Consider the following 15,426-nt stretch of genomic DNA (forward strand, 5'->3'; position numbering starts at 1 on the left):
ATATAAAGAAATTGGTTATACAATATGGGACATTCTTCAATAATTATTTAAGTTAAGGATTGGTTATATATTTTTCATCTCGGCAGTTGGATTGCATATAAAAAACTACCAACACGTTTAATAAATACAATCCAACGGCCAAAATTATAAGTACATAACCAATTTTTAACATAAAATACTTATTTGAAAATCTCCGTATAATATTATATTCTATTAGGACAATTGCTGATTATCCCACATTCCCACTACTACTAGAATCTAATGCTTGATTGAATGGACCCAAATTATGCAATTATTTAATTAATTAATTAAGCTCATGTATATATGATTCCTTAAAATCTACTTGGCATGCTATATATATATATATGACTAAAAGACAACAACAGTCACACACACCCTCAACCAAAAGAAAGGAAGGCCAAGCAAAGTGGAAGTGATCAATTGATATAATTCCAGCATTTTCTTTATCATTCTAATCTTTGATTTGCAATCACTCCTCTCCCTTTGACTGATCATCTCCAGTAGAAGAAGAAAGGTAGAAAAAAAGATTTCCCCCTTTAGATTCCCAAAACAAATAAAACCCACTGAAATGTTCATCTGAACCATATGTATTTTTGGTAATAAAGAGGCTAATTGTCATTAAGAAATGACAATTTGCTTCCTTAAAGTAGTAACGATAAGCCACTTAGGGTAAGCTTGTCAATGATGGTAAAGTTGGCACCATCCCCAGCTATGGGACCGTTATTCCATTCAGATCCATACAATTCTCTCTCCCTCCCTCCCCCCACCACTACTGCAAACAGCAATAGAAAGAACAAGAAATTGTACTATAATATATTTTTCCTTGCTGGACTAAAAACGAAGAAATTTTGCAGCCCTCATCATCATTAGGTTAAACCGTATCGTTTGATTACAAAAAGCAAAACCATAGACAACATTATCATATTACATTCTTTAAATTATCATGCTAGTTATTATAATCTGATCAGAGAGAGAAAGAGTAGTAGATATCAATGATGTATTATTTGGCTATTTGACTTGGGTCGACTCATTTACACAACTAATAGATTTCATGTTCTTACTGAGAGTTTAATGCACTGCACTAACATGTAATATGTCAATCTAATCTCTATGTGCTCTTAATGGTCCTCTTAACATTTTGGTAATTTTCTTTTGCCACAACATATATTCTTTCTTTTTTTACCATAATTCAATGGGAGAATCAGGCCATCAACAGTTTTTAGCATCCTTCATTCTAGTAACAGATCACATACGATTGAAAATTATCTCACTTGATTGCATGACTAGCTATGGAGAGAGAGAGAGAGAGAGAGAGAGAGAGAGAGAGAGAGAGAATTGAGTGGGACGGCCACAAAGCTGTGGTGTACACGTCACACTTCTTGCTGACTAGCCACTTCTTCCTATTCCAGCCCACTACAAGGCACTTTATGCCACTACAGTTCTTCTTTGCTGACATCACCAATTCACCTCCACAAATATAATGTTTCTTAATTATGCTAATCGGGGCACATGATGCTATAATCCACTAGTAACATATCTCTTTAATATATACCTTGGTCTTTGTATGGCCATCGTTTTATAATTAAGCCTTCTGTTTAAGTTGTCTATCCAGCACCTGTCAAATCTATATAATATTTAATCAATCAGAGTTCAGAGGAAGGCCAACATGTAGTATTGATATCTCGTCCTCTTATGTTAAAGAAATCTAGAAGAAAAAGATTTGTGTGGTCCTCTGTGTGTATGGCATAATGGTCTTAGCTGGTGTATGAAGTTTCCTCGTCTACCAAAATGGACGAGCATAATACAGATATTCAACACAAACACTCATGAGATCTAGTTCAAGTTGCACTAAGGTAGGGTGAGAAAGTGGAAAAATATTTGGGTGTGACGGCCATAAAGTCACATACTGTTACTTATTTAAGTTCATGGATGGACAACAATATTGATATATGATGAACTTAAACTAAAATATTGTAAAAGGATACATGTTTTATAATATGAGTGAATTTATAATATCACACAACGTTGAGAAATTTCTGGCTCGTAAAATTCATTTTCGTTTATACTGATGAATAAAACCCACACTTTAAATTACAATATCTAACCTAAAATTAAATGACAATTAATTGGATTGTAGCCACGGATATAGATGCATGGTACGCCTGTTAAAACTAACACGCATGTTTTGAATCATGTCGAAGTGATACCATAATTGAGATTGAATTGAGACAGGATGAGAGATCTCAACCCACAACTCAGCTCACATATCAACTCGTATCTTTATTTTTAGTCCAAAGTAGATGAATTTTCTAAGTTGTTTAGGAATGTTGTTAATTTCCTTATGAGCCTATACCTATTACTTTATGGAGAAAAAAAAAAACTTTTAACTTATACAACCTTAACTTTCTTTCATAGTATACAGCCTATAAGTATTATTTATTATTTTATCAAAGAAAAACTTCATTAACTACTAGCCCACATCACCACAATTAACTATAAACCAAAACAAATCTTACAAACTCAACATAACCGAAACTCTAAAGCAACCAATGAGCCTAAATGTTCCTTACCACTACTACTTGAAGAAGCGTCGTCGCAGTCACACCTACCACCGCTTCCGTAACATATATGAGGAAAATATGATTTCCAACAATCTACTTGTGCATAAGAGCGAACAAATAACGAAAACAACAACCTGCCAAAAAACAATTTTGTGATTTGCAATCTCTTTCGTCAAATACGATATAGAACCAAATTTAGAGAACATAAGCAGTGTTAGAGAGTGAATTTTGGGAGAATGATTTGATTGAGAACATAGCCCAAAGGGGTGATGGGGGACTTCAATCTAAGCATGGCTCAGAAGAACTCACCACAAGGAGTTTCTTATTCAAAACGCCCTAGTGACTTTTTCACTTACCCAAAAGGAAAACATGAGAAGAGAAGAAAGGGAGGAGGGGCAATGACGACGTTTCTTCCTCCTCCCCCTTTATGGATTTTTTCATGAAGACTCATATAACGGCTAGAATTTTCTCTTTCATAGTATAAGTTAAGCAAAAGCATATGCTCATGAAGGCCAAAAGAAGAAGAAAAGATAGATAAATTAAGTCGACCATAATTTCCAATTCTTAGAGTCTGTGATTAATGAAAATTTGAAATAATCAGCTGTCACCAGAGATAGTCCACTTGTTAAAGTGATAAGACAAAGCTAACAAAAGCCCCACGCATGATGAGCTAGCCGTAATCTAAGGCTGGTGGCGGGGCAATTAACCCTAAATGGGTTTTTGAATCTATTCTTGTACTGGCCTTTATGGCTAATAGCCTTCGAGCTGGATTTATGAAGGCAATATATTGTTTCCTTGAAAAGAAAAGAAAAAAAAAAAAAAAGAGACTGGTGGTGGGGCAATTGGGTTCTGGTCCTCTTAAACAGAAAGGAAATGAATCTAGCAAAGCATTTAAAAACATATTTCTGAGAATAATATCTCATACCATTTTCATATTTAATTGAAAAGGGAAAGGGTCGCTTAAAGGCACCACCTTAAAGTACAGTTGCTTCCTATTCCCTTGCTTTTCCAGATTTGTCCTCATATGCTTTAACTTTCCTTTGGCTTCTACACCTTACTAACATCAACATTTCCTCAAATTGGATGAAAGGAGAGGCTCTCTAGTGACCTCCATCAATTTATTCTCTTTTATCCAACCACACCAAGATAAAGCCAATCTTGTTTTATGGTCGACGCATGTCAAGTTTCACAATATATGTTTTGTATCTAGACTGTTGTTGAACTTGATCAATGGATTATATTCACAACTTGATCAATGGTTTATATTTACAACTTGCTTTTAACAATGACGTTCACATGTAAATATATATATATATACATCCATTCTTGGACTACTTTACAATGCAATTCAGTTATCATAATTATCTATTTTTTACGTTGAATCTGAAAGTTTATTATTATGAAAAATTTGCCAAATCGATAGCAGCTGGTGATTTAAATTATGCAAGCAAATACAATATATTAGACAGAAATCTAATCACTTCGAGAGTACTCAAATGGCTATATAATTTTCTGATATTTTGTAGGGATGGTACCTCACTTCAAACATTTCCCTCATAAGATATACTGCTAAATCTAAGTGTGCGAGAGAGAGAGAGAGAGAGAGAGAGACTTAGCAAACCTCTATTAGCATGCCACATCAACTAATTAGATGACTTATTAATCTTCTTAAAAATGGATCAAATTAGTAATAGTTTTTATTGATGATGATCAAGCTCTTGTGCTAGACTTTATATGATTTGGTTGTTATGCTGTTCCTTGGAGGTCTCTGATATGATCCCATGAGAGTCACACCAACAGATCAATCTCTTACTTCGATTATTGCGTTCATAGTGGCTGACATCAGATCCATAAAGTGCCTTATCACAAAAAAGCATGCGTGCACCACATGGACGGTGAAGATGCAAAATCAGCAAATATTATAATCAAGCAGCCTCTCAGCATGGAAACTGGGGTTGTATATATATCTGTACTGGACATCAAAGTTTCCATGTAAAACAAGAAGAAGGAGAAAGTAGCAGCAGAACAGAAGCGTTGCAATCAAAAGAGCCAAGGCCACAAGCTTGGGAATCGTAAAAAGAAAAGGAAAAGAAAAAATTTATCAATCATGAAAATGGTTCAAGAGGAAAACATCAGAAAGGGCCCATGGACAGAGCAAGAGGACTTCAACCTGGTGTGCTTTGTGGGTTTGTTTGGAGACAGACGTTGGGACTTCATAGCTAAGGTATCAGGTTTGAAGGTGGAGGGAGAGAAATTATAGGCACGGTTATTTGGAGATGATAGGCTTCTCCAAGGAGCTCCCATTTAACCCACCTGGATTAATATTTTGTTGTAGGTTTGAACAGAACAGGTAAGAGTTGCAGGTTAAGATGGGTTAATTACTTGCACCCTGGCCTCAAAAGAGGCAAGATGACCCCTCAAGAAGAGCGCCTGGTGCTTGAGCTCCACTCCAAATGGGGAAATAGGTTTGACCAAAAAAAAGCATCTAAATTCATCACTTTGTTTATCATTATCTAACATTTCTTTGAGTATAATATCCTTTGGAGTAATGTTCAATACTCAGATAGTTTGACATGTTGTGTTGTTCGACTGTAAATTGAGATTCACAGTGTGACAACATAACATTCCGGATATATGTCAAAACCCTTAATTTCAATTCTTTCAATTTGATTTTGCTTGATATAGGATGTAATTAAATTTCATGCAGATGGTCAAGAATTGCTAGAAAATTACCTGGGAGGACAGATAATGAGATTAAGAATTACTGGAGGACTCATATGAGGAAGAAGGCACAAGAGAAAAAGAGGGCTACATCCCCATCATCATCTTCTTCCAACTGTTCTTCATCCTCAAACATCACCTCAACTGAAGGAGGAGCAAGCTTTTATGACACAGGTGGGCTTGAAATCAAGGCATCATCTGGAGCAAAGAAAACTGGTGGAGATCATCAGGAGCAACAAGATGATAAAAAAAGGGACCAAAAGGAGTACTCACTTGATGATATATGGAAGGATATCAATCTGCCAGAAGTGAACAGTATTGAACCAGTTTACAATGGCTATAGTGAAGAAGCCTGCAACATTATTTCTTGCCCATTAATGGCTTCTCCAGCACCATGGGAGTATTGCTCTGACTCTCTATGGGAAATGGATGAAGAGGAAAGTAAGATGTTTCTCCCAACTACAAGTGACCAATTTCTGTCCTGTTTTGAATATGGAAAAGCATCTCTAACTGGCTGATTAGGATTTTATTTATTAAGATTTGTTCATATGTGAAATAGGGTCTTAAGGAAAAGCTCCTCTAACCTGTATAATAACATGGGTATGATCTCAGATGATCTCTAAGCTCTTTTTTCCTTTCTAAAATCTGGGTCTGGTCTGCACCAGCCATCAGCTGCAGATCACTTGTTTTTATGCATTACTTTACTCTAGTTCCTGTCCTCTGTATCCTTGTGTGTGTTTTTCAATTTTCAGTGAGGAAGAGAGAACTTCAAATTTACCATATGGTGTTGTTGCTGTGGTATGTCCATGGAAGTATGTTGTATATATGTCTTTGAAGATTTACTTTTCAATATCAAGCTGGTTACCATCATAATTTTTCTTCTTTTAGCTTATTTTATGCTACATAAAATTGTTCTTGAGCAGCTTCATGAAGAACCTTAAGCACTTAATTAATGTCCAATTACTAATATTTTCACCCAAATTAAACCCACTAAAGCATCATTAAAGAAAAAAAAGGAATCTTGAATTATGAGCATATAAGAACCTTGAGGAAACTAAAAGGTTGTTCTATCTCTAGCTTTCCCAGATTCCATTTTGCTTCTACTTTTCCATGAAAAAATAGCTGCAGCCAGCCCTTCAAGTTTGTCTGCAACAAGAATCTGTAGTAAACAAATTCTGGGTATGCATTAATGAACTGAATGTTAACTGAATTAATTAACTAATTAACTGGTTGAAAACCAAGGATTAGCATGTGAACAAGCGGGGGATGAAAATGGATTAATTTTGGGACAGCAAAGTCTGTTGAAAGTAAGATAAAAAGGAGAGTACACATGCTATCATCCTACCAGGTCCAGCATGAGGAAAAACTCCTTTTGAGGAGTGTGGTCCAGGTAACATGGTCTTATTAATTCTTTGCTAATTAAATTACTAATTTAGTGGTTAGATGTCCAAATCATTGTCCCATAAGATTTGTTTATTTATTCATAGTTGTGGTCCATTTAAAACTGCACAAGCATACCCCCCAATAACATCACCTTTTCATGCACAAGAACATTTAATATTTTTCCTCTCCTGATGAAAATAAACTCAGAAAGCACTTAAGTTCCAAAGGAAATCTTCTAATGACTTTGCAGATATAGCTTCAAATCTTTCCAAGAAGAGCTGGGATTTTTTTAATTTTTTACTTTTTCCTTTTGAATATGTATCTACTTCCTAAATTACAAACAGAAATTTATACACAAAAAGGAAAGCCTATATTTATTATTAATGTAGGAAGAAAGTTCAAGAAGTGGCTGTCAAACTCCTTTCCTGTAAGGAGATACTCCTAATTTCTACAAATCACAGTTTGATACATGTGCATAAAGAATTCATCAAAATCACAAAAAGAAAAACTTCTACACACATGTCGACTATAAAGAAAACAAGGGAAGTATTTTCCTACATGAAGATAAAAAAGAACTCAGAATCACCTCTTCTACAGTTAAAAATAAGGCCACCAAAAGGTAACACAACACACAATAACTACAGGAAGTGACAGAAAATGCTTATGCTCTAAATTCTCTTAATTTATTAATATAAAAACAACCATGTTCTTTGTCAAATCTTTGTTCTGTTTTTTTTCTGTCTTTCCAACTTTAGCATTTCACTTGGATTGCACATCAGATTTGACAAAATATGCAGAGAGATATTAACATTATCTTTTTCAGTGCCTAGACGTGGATCCTATTCTGCTGTTCTGATGAGTCAATGCCAAAATAGTTTATTGAAAGTAAAGTAATTGGTCATTTCAAGTAATCATCCTTTGTCGTGCCTGTTTAAAGTGATCATCCTTCCTTTTTCTTTTCTTCTTTTTTTTTCAATGAATAAGCTATGTATTTTCCACAAACCATAAGCTAGTCATGGAGCAAAGAGTTGCTCAAAACCAAACACGAAAGGAAGAAAGCAGGAATAATTACAACAAAAAAAAACCAATATTCCATCCGCTACAAACTGCAGAACACCTATCAGACAAAGGAAACAGATTACAAAGAGAAAATCTATATTTATGCATCGTTGTCAATTTTCTCAAAGATATGATCTTCTATGATACACTTCAGGGTTGAAAGACCTGCTTTCCTTTCCAACCGTGTATGATAGTGATAGATGATATCATGATAGCACTCTCCAAGCTGATTTAACAAGAAAGAATAATGAGGCCATTTCCTTGTCCAAATTCTCTGATGAGGCTAAGTTCAGTTCAGAGAATCTATGATTTATGGTTTTAATGAAGTCTTTGCGCGCTTGAACACACACACACACACACAACAAAATGAAGAAAAAGAAATGGAGTTTCTACAAATAAAACAACATAGTTTAAAGTAGAATATACTTATATAAAATAAAATAAAACAACATGATTTAAGACATATACAAAATCAATAGAGGCTAGGGACACTTCAAAATCCGCTTAATCTAATATTGCTTCTATCAAAAGACAAAAAGAAACGAAATAGCCCACTCTTATGCTACAAGTCATGGAGATTCAAACTACTAGTGTGCTCAATGTGTCATAGAGGTTCGAATTACTAGTCTTTTAGTCAATGCCTTTTTCACGGAGCTAGACCCCGTTAGCTGAAATAACCCACATACTCTTAAATGTGGGGAAAATGACAGGAAATGAAACTCAGGTCCATCCTGCAGTTTCTGTTTCTGATGCCCATAAATATCCCTGGCCCAGTTGGGCCCAATCCAAGGGTCAACGACAACTACCACCATTAATTAACCCGCCAAGTCGACCTACATTCTTAGTCCAACGGTTGGAATTTGGGAAGAGTTGAAGACACAATGCCAAAGCCATCCAACCTCTATCTCTTGGCCTACAACTCTCTTCAGGCCGTGGCCTGGTAAAGCGCTCAACAGTAAAACCCACCTCCCAAAATTTCAAATCTTTGTTGCTGATATGAAATTTCCATTGCAGGGCAGTTTGTCTCGCTTTAAGCTTGAGCAGCTTTGTCTCCACCAAGGCCGTCAATGGAGCTTATGCTTCTGCTGGAGACCTCATCTGTCAGTAATTTTTTTTTTGGATTTGTGATTGAATTGAACAAAGAATTGGTTTTTCTTTTTAATCAAATTGTGTGTCTTGATCACTGCAGATTTTCTCCAAATGGTTCAGTTCTTGGAAGTTATACACGGAGCCGTTGGTAGGTTTTCTGAGACCTAATATTTATATGTTTCTAAGTTTATTAAGAGTGTGAGTTTCATGCTTATTTATGCAATGAAATTGGAGGTCTCGTGCCGAGTGGAGTGGTGTTTCCTCTGATGCAATGGGCAGGAAGGGCTCATTTTCTGTTTGTTTTGCGCCAAACCCATGAGGTTATTTCTTTCCCTTTTTTTTTTTTTTTTCTTATTTGATTTTATTTTAAGTATTAAAGTACCTTTCTTGTGCGATTTATGGGTTTTATTATTGAGACTTGAGCTTCCCTTGAAAGGTGAGATTGGTAAAAGGGGAAAGGAGCAAGTGCAGAATCTGTTGATTTCTTAGGGCTGCTTGTTTGTGCAATGTCATAATATATAAGCATGGGCTTGAATGCATATATGCTTATTTTATTGTTAGGGATTTGAAGACCTTGATCCCCAATTCTTAAGATCAAACAAATTAAGGACACTGGATAAGCATAACAATAACCCAAAATTTTTACTTGGTTCACCCCAAACTGGTTTAAACCCACATGGGTGATTTGGGTTTGAATCAGATAAACGAAGAAGCAGAAGGGTATTACAATCAAGAGCATATGGGTTCTTCCTCACACAAGAATAATCTCTTCCCTTGTTCTCAATAAACCCCAACCTCACTCAAGCAAAATTGCACCAAGAGAAATCCTAAGTTCTTAAATTTTGCAGAAATGCTTAATTCTTGTCAAAATCTCAACATTAATGAGGTCTGCTTATTGTGCACAAATTAATCGTAGTCCATTGTTTTGAGCATTTTGTAGGTCCAAGAGTCGCCATCAGTCCTCATAACTTTTGTTGCTTGGAGCTTAAGTGAGGTAAGTTGGTTCAAAAGTTTTCTACAATAAAATTTCAGTGAACTAAATAATAAATCACGAACCTGTATGCAGGTTATTAGGTATCCACATTATGCTTTTAACTGCATGGGAAGTTGCCCTTCATGGATTACCTATCTCAGGTTCTACTCTTTCTAATTATGATGATAAATTCAAAATTCATATACAAGCAACCAACACAATACTACGCAACAAAAGAATAGAAAGCAAGTAGAAAGGATTTTATTGCAATAACAATACTTTTTCGTTTCACTAGGTACACTGCATTCATTGTCTTGTATCCTCCAGGGATGGCTGGTGAAAGTAAGTTCATGGTTTCCATTAGTCTTTGGTTTCAATTTTTGATTGTATGAAAAAATCCTGTCCCCCCGCTGCCCCTCCTTTCCCTCCCTCTCCTTCTCCCTTGATTTTGGTGATTACAATGCAGCCTGGCTTATGTACCAAGCACTTCCTTTTGTAAAGAAGACGAGCCTCTTCCCAGATATATTTGCTGGCCTCAGCTATTATAACTTTCTGTGGGTATGTTCTGATTTTTTTCACCATGAGCTTTAATATACATGCTTCTTCTTTCCACCTTGCCAACTAGGCACTCATGGTATAGGGTAGGTCCAGAACCTTTGTATAATTTGACTAGACTAAATATTTACTTGACATGGATTTTTGGTTACTGTAAGTAAATTTCTAATAGGCTAGGAGGATAATTTGGAAATTTGTATGCTCTGCTGGGATGTGGTTGGGATTCCTGTTATTAGGTTTTGGTTGGGAACTTGGGAATCTAAAACTGAAGTGAGCTTCACATTCTTGCAGGATCTATCAATGCTTAACAATTTCATCTGTGTATTTACACTTAGTGGATGTATTTCTTTTGTTTCCCTGTTAGCTAAGAAATGATGATTCAGAAAAGATCTACCACCTCCTTGGCTGGTTTTAAGTGTGAAACCCCAATTTGATGGGCTGGATTTGGGTTGGAGTTCCACTATCCCAATCGTGCTCCATAGCCAGCCATTCCTAATTCCAGGATGGACATGCATTACTAGGATTGCATTTATTAACCGAAGTTGCCCATGAAAGAAAAAAGAAAATGTCATAATTGGTTCTACCATTTTAAAGTTTCCAAGACCTTTCAATATTCGACCTCCAGGAAAATATGCCATGGTTTTCTTAGTCCTCCAGTAAGGTAGACTTGCAACGGCCACTTTTAAGTTATATTCCTCTTTAAATCTTACCTACGGTTCCTTCAATACATGGTTTTAGTCTTCAGTGCACACGCATCAGACACAAGGGAAACTGTCTCCCTTCTATTTTCTAACAATGAGCCAACTAATATTTCATTTGTTCGCTGTTTTAAATATATAAAAGAATCAGTGTTTTTAATATCGTTGGAATTTTCTGATTTAGGTTTTGCTTGTCTGCTACCCATTCCTCTGCTTGAAACTTTACCTGCATATGTTCAAGCAACGCCGATCAAAGCTGGGTAAACACCCCAAGAAGAAGAAAAGGTGAAGGACCACAATTTTGTAGATACCAATTGTGTGCCAGTTTCTGGTGATTCAGAAATACACACTTCATAAAGAGAGGCATGTATTGGCTTTTATTTGAATTATTTCAGTGCACTTCTTGATTTGTTCTCCTCTTCACACTAAGAAATTATTGAAGTCCAAAATTGTCTGTCCAATGTATTTTAGATTCTTGATCAACGTTGTCAAGTCTGTCCAGATGATGTCATAATAGTACATTGGTTATGAAGTTGATCTATTAGGTAGTCGTGCAATTCGTGATATTAGAATCTGGAAATAAATGGTGTTTGGCACTTGATATATTGGATTTCGGATGCATGTAGTAGTGGAGTTGTAGCTTGAAATACTAATCATTCATGGCAGAAGTCTAATCTAGTAACTAAAACATATTTGTTTTGAGAAACAGGTATATTTTTTTCCCTTTGCACCTCTTGTGCATGGAGTCTGGAAAACAAAAATTAATAAAATGAGGAAGTAGTTTTTTCATTTGTTTTCTAGGTAAAGCTCTGTATTTGGTCCCATCCTCCTTAGTATAGTTTTAGATTTACTAATTAAAGCAAAACTAACTACTCATGCTACATGTTACATGGTAAATATGCAACTTTAGTTTCAATTCCTCTACCTGCTTCTTCCCCTTCTCTTTCACTATTCCCATCAAGGTCCCCAGCTTGGTTGACTGAACCGGATAGAACTAGTGCCTAGCGAGCAGGGTGACAGCCCCTTGTGTAGTACGGAGCCTTGAAGCTTATGAAGAGGGGAAAAAGGACAGGATGCCAACTAACAGGTATGCTTTTGGTATAATTGCACATTTCTATTATGAGCCTCTAAAGCTGTGTCAATAGTTCACCCTATCTTCTACTTAGACAGTTTGAAGTCCCCCTCTAAAATTAACATGTCGAAATTCACAGCTTTCACCACTATCACTCCCAGCTTCTTGTCCATGCCATGGCAGATAATATGATTGCTCCTTTTTCCACAAGTTATCTCCTCCATTACCTTTTTCCCACACAATAGCTTGAGCACTTGTTGTTTCCCTCTTTTCTCTGTAGCAAATCCTTAGTCTCTTCAAGCTCTGTTGTCCTCTTATCGTCAACACTGTCTCGAAGCTTTTATTATTCTCATTTTTGTAGTAGGTATATATAGGACAACTAGCTCTGTGTCCAAGCTTCCTCTTGAGTCCCTTGGCTTGCAGTTTAGGGTGGGTTGAAGAGTGATCCATGTGCTGGAGTTTTAATAATCTAATTCAACTTGTTTTATGGGGCATAACAGCATCACTAGTCTTTGCTGCTAGCATGACACATCCACATTAGTGTGGTCCAAGGCAAGTCTGTATTCTAGGGCATAAGTTGTGCTTAGCCTTTTGGTGGTTGTTTTGGGATGACTTAGCCACCCTATTATCTGTTAATTTACTCAGTAGCTGACTAATTCATTGCTCTTATTTTAGTCAAGCACATGCGCCTCTTTGCACCTAAAACATTTTTTAAACTGAACACAAATTGCACAGAAACAAAACAATACAAAGTCCATTGGAATTCAACAATTAACAACATCCAAATACAAACATCACCAAACCACCCACAGCATTGAGACAAAACCCCATTTCATCACCTGAACTGAAAGGAAAAAAAAAACTTCAAATTGCTTAGTAGTCTGTGGTGGGGAGCTGCTCATGTGTGTCTGGGGTGATGTAGATGAGATCGTAGACTAGGGCAGCAATGGCAGCGCCTATGAATGGGCCGAGCCAGTAGACCCAGTGGTTGTCCCATGTCCAGCTGACGACAGCGGGTCCGAAGGAGACTGCTGGGTTCATGGATGCACCATCAAAGGCACCAGCAACCAAGATGTTGGCACCAACAATGAAACCAATTGCAATGGGGCGATGATGCCTATGTTGCCCTTCTTTGGGTCAAGGGCTGTGGCATAAACTGTGTAAACCAGACCAAAGGTGATCACAATCTCCAGCACCACAGCATTCCATACACTCACACCGCTTGATAGGGAGAAAGCAGATGTTTTCTGCATCAGATTAACAACATCAATTAATCCCTTGATAAGAAAGGTTTTTTTTTTTTTGGGTTGGTGATTGAGAGTTTTTAGTGAGGATGAGTTAGTGGCTTACCAATCCACCGGTTGCAAACCTGAGAAGCAAGCAAGCAACCACGGCTCCAAGCAACTGGGCAATCCAGTACAAAATAGACCTGATGAGAGTGATGTTGCCGCCAATAAAGGCACCAAATGTGACAGCAGGGTTAACATGACCGCCGGATATGTTTGCTGCAATGGAAACCGCCACGAAAAGTGCAAAGGCATGTGCCAAGGCAGCGGCTATAAGGCCAGCCGGTGTTGTTGAAGCACCATCAGTGAGCTTGTCTGTCAAAGCACGAAATATAAGATTAGTAAGCATACACACTAATGAACAATAAACAAAATGTTCTTTTGTCAAACAGTCTCATATGTTATGTTGTCGAACCATCACTTTAACATCGAATATATGGATGTGTGTTTAAAGAATATGGTTAAGATTCACAGTCTGACTTTTATGATGTGTTGAAAAACAGAAAAACAAAAAAATTGGGAAATGAAAAACAAGGTGACAAGGTAAGGGACATACCGAAAGCCATGCCAGAGCCTTCACCAGCAAAAACAAAGATGAGAACTGATATGAACTCAGCAAGAGCTGCTTTGAGAGCATCTGGCTGCCCAAACTCAGCTGGGTTTCCAACTGCAATTCTAGAGACAGGCATTCTTGGAAATTTGGATTTTGACTTAATCAAAAAGCCTTATAGCAAATCCAAATTCACAAGAGAGAAGAAGCTGCTTTTGCTTTGAGTGCTTTTGGTTAGTGTCATAGTGACAGTTATATATAAGGGTCCTGAAACACAGGGTTAACGGCCGATTAACCGGACCAGCCGGTTTCCATCCGGTAACAGCTGAAATTCAACGACAAGTACAATTGGCGGCCACCTGTCATTGTCTGGCTGGGCTAGTAGGCGGGCCTCCCATTTGTTCCCATCATGCCACGTGGACGGCTGATCGGCTGATGTGACTTGGAGGCTTGAGTGATCAGCATGATGGAGAAATTTGATCACACTCACCGGCCAATGTTCTGGGTTTGTGCCTTTGCGGTTGTGGGCCCTCCAATGATTGTTGTAATTTTTGACCGACCATTATTATTTTATTTGTAATTTTTTGGCCAATGCGATTAGTTGCAATGGCTTCCCTTCGTTCCCACCCTAATCATTAACTAAGACATAATTATGAACATAGTTATAGTGATTAAAATCTAGGTATTTTGTTTTTGAAAAATTGTAATTACACACGTCAAATACGATTTATTTAAGTGTTGCGAGTTGAAATAAACGCTCTTTACCACATGCATTATAAAACTCTACTTGACTATTTTTAAGATAAGTAAAGACCTACTTTTCTTGTAGTGGCATTATTTTATTATTATTTCAATTATGAACAAAACAAATGCTTTACACCGAAGCATCTTTTTGTAATTATGAAGAATTAATTCAAAACGGGAACGAGGGCCGGGGGGATTAGCAATGATATATTCTTTAGGATTAGGTTGTTTGTATATGTAAATAGATAATATTTTGCCTACGTAACGTGCAATATCATCACCTCCTGTCCCCATTTTCTTTTTGGGTTTTGGTTATCACCTATCCATTAGGTTTCTCTAATTCCTTTTTAAAATGAAAACGACGAACTGTCGTCGTCATCTAATAATGAGTAGCAAATAAGCAAAAGACATCAAATTCTCATGGGAATTGATATTGAATAGCAAACCATGCCATATGTCTCATTATACGTATTTTGGTTGACCAAAAAGTTTTTTAAATTTCAATAGTACTAGGTAAGTTTAATTTTGGACACTATCAATTGAACCGTAATTAATTTGATTCGGTTTGATTTGGCCTTATTTGAAAATTGCCTAAACCGAACCAAAATGTTTTTCGTAAATTTTATTGTTTATTGACACTTTGCATTTTTATATTGGTTATCACTATTTATGATTATATTTCATCTCATACGTTGATATCGACTATTTAATACC

At 36.6% G+C, this 15,426-nt stretch overlaps 3 protein-coding genes across 3 annotated transcripts; 2 read left to right on the forward strand and 1 right to left on the reverse strand.

Annotated features, from left to right (window-relative positions):
* The first annotated feature begins 4,578 nt into the window (after window positions 1-4,578).
* Window positions 4,579-6,176, forward strand: LOC103322709 (transcription factor MYB59). The gene is made up of 3 exons (XM_008224641.3): window positions 4,579-4,813; window positions 4,918-5,047; window positions 5,290-6,176. The coding sequence occupies exons 1-3, from the start codon at window positions 4,690-4,692 to the stop codon at window positions 5,819-5,821; spliced, it is 786 nt and encodes a 261-aa protein (XP_008222863.2). The 5' UTR covers window positions 4,579-4,689; the 3' UTR covers window positions 5,822-6,176.
* A 2,380-nt stretch (window positions 6,177-8,556) lies between these two features.
* Window positions 8,557-11,661, forward strand: LOC103322718 (Protein-tyrosine phosphatase-like, PTPLA). Its single transcript, XM_008224646.3, has 9 exons — window positions 8,557-8,685; window positions 8,760-8,845; window positions 8,935-8,982; window positions 9,069-9,154; window positions 9,775-9,828; window positions 9,901-9,968; window positions 10,103-10,149; window positions 10,274-10,365; window positions 11,245-11,661. Exons 1-9 carry the CDS (start codon window positions 8,627-8,629, stop codon window positions 11,347-11,349), a joined length of 645 nt encoding a protein of 214 aa, XP_008222868.2. The 5' UTR covers window positions 8,557-8,626; the 3' UTR covers window positions 11,350-11,661.
* Window positions 11,662-12,868: 1,207 nt separating this feature from the next.
* LOC103322726 (aquaporin TIP1-2-like) lies at window positions 12,869-14,196 on the reverse strand. Its single transcript, XM_089053033.1, is given in 4 exon segments — window positions 12,869-13,235; window positions 13,238-13,379; window positions 13,483-13,733; window positions 13,975-14,196. Coding segments are annotated over 4 exon segments (756 nt in total). The 5' UTR covers window positions 14,108-14,196; the 3' UTR covers window positions 12,869-13,005.
* Between the last annotated feature and the right edge of the window lie 1,230 nt (window positions 14,197-15,426).

Source organism: Prunus mume, linkage group LG1 (genome assembly GCF_029339155.1).
Source record: "Prunus mume cultivar Tortuosa linkage group LG1, ASM2933915v1, whole genome shotgun sequence".
NCBI lineage: Eukaryota > Viridiplantae > Streptophyta > Magnoliopsida > Rosales > Rosaceae > Prunus > Prunus mume.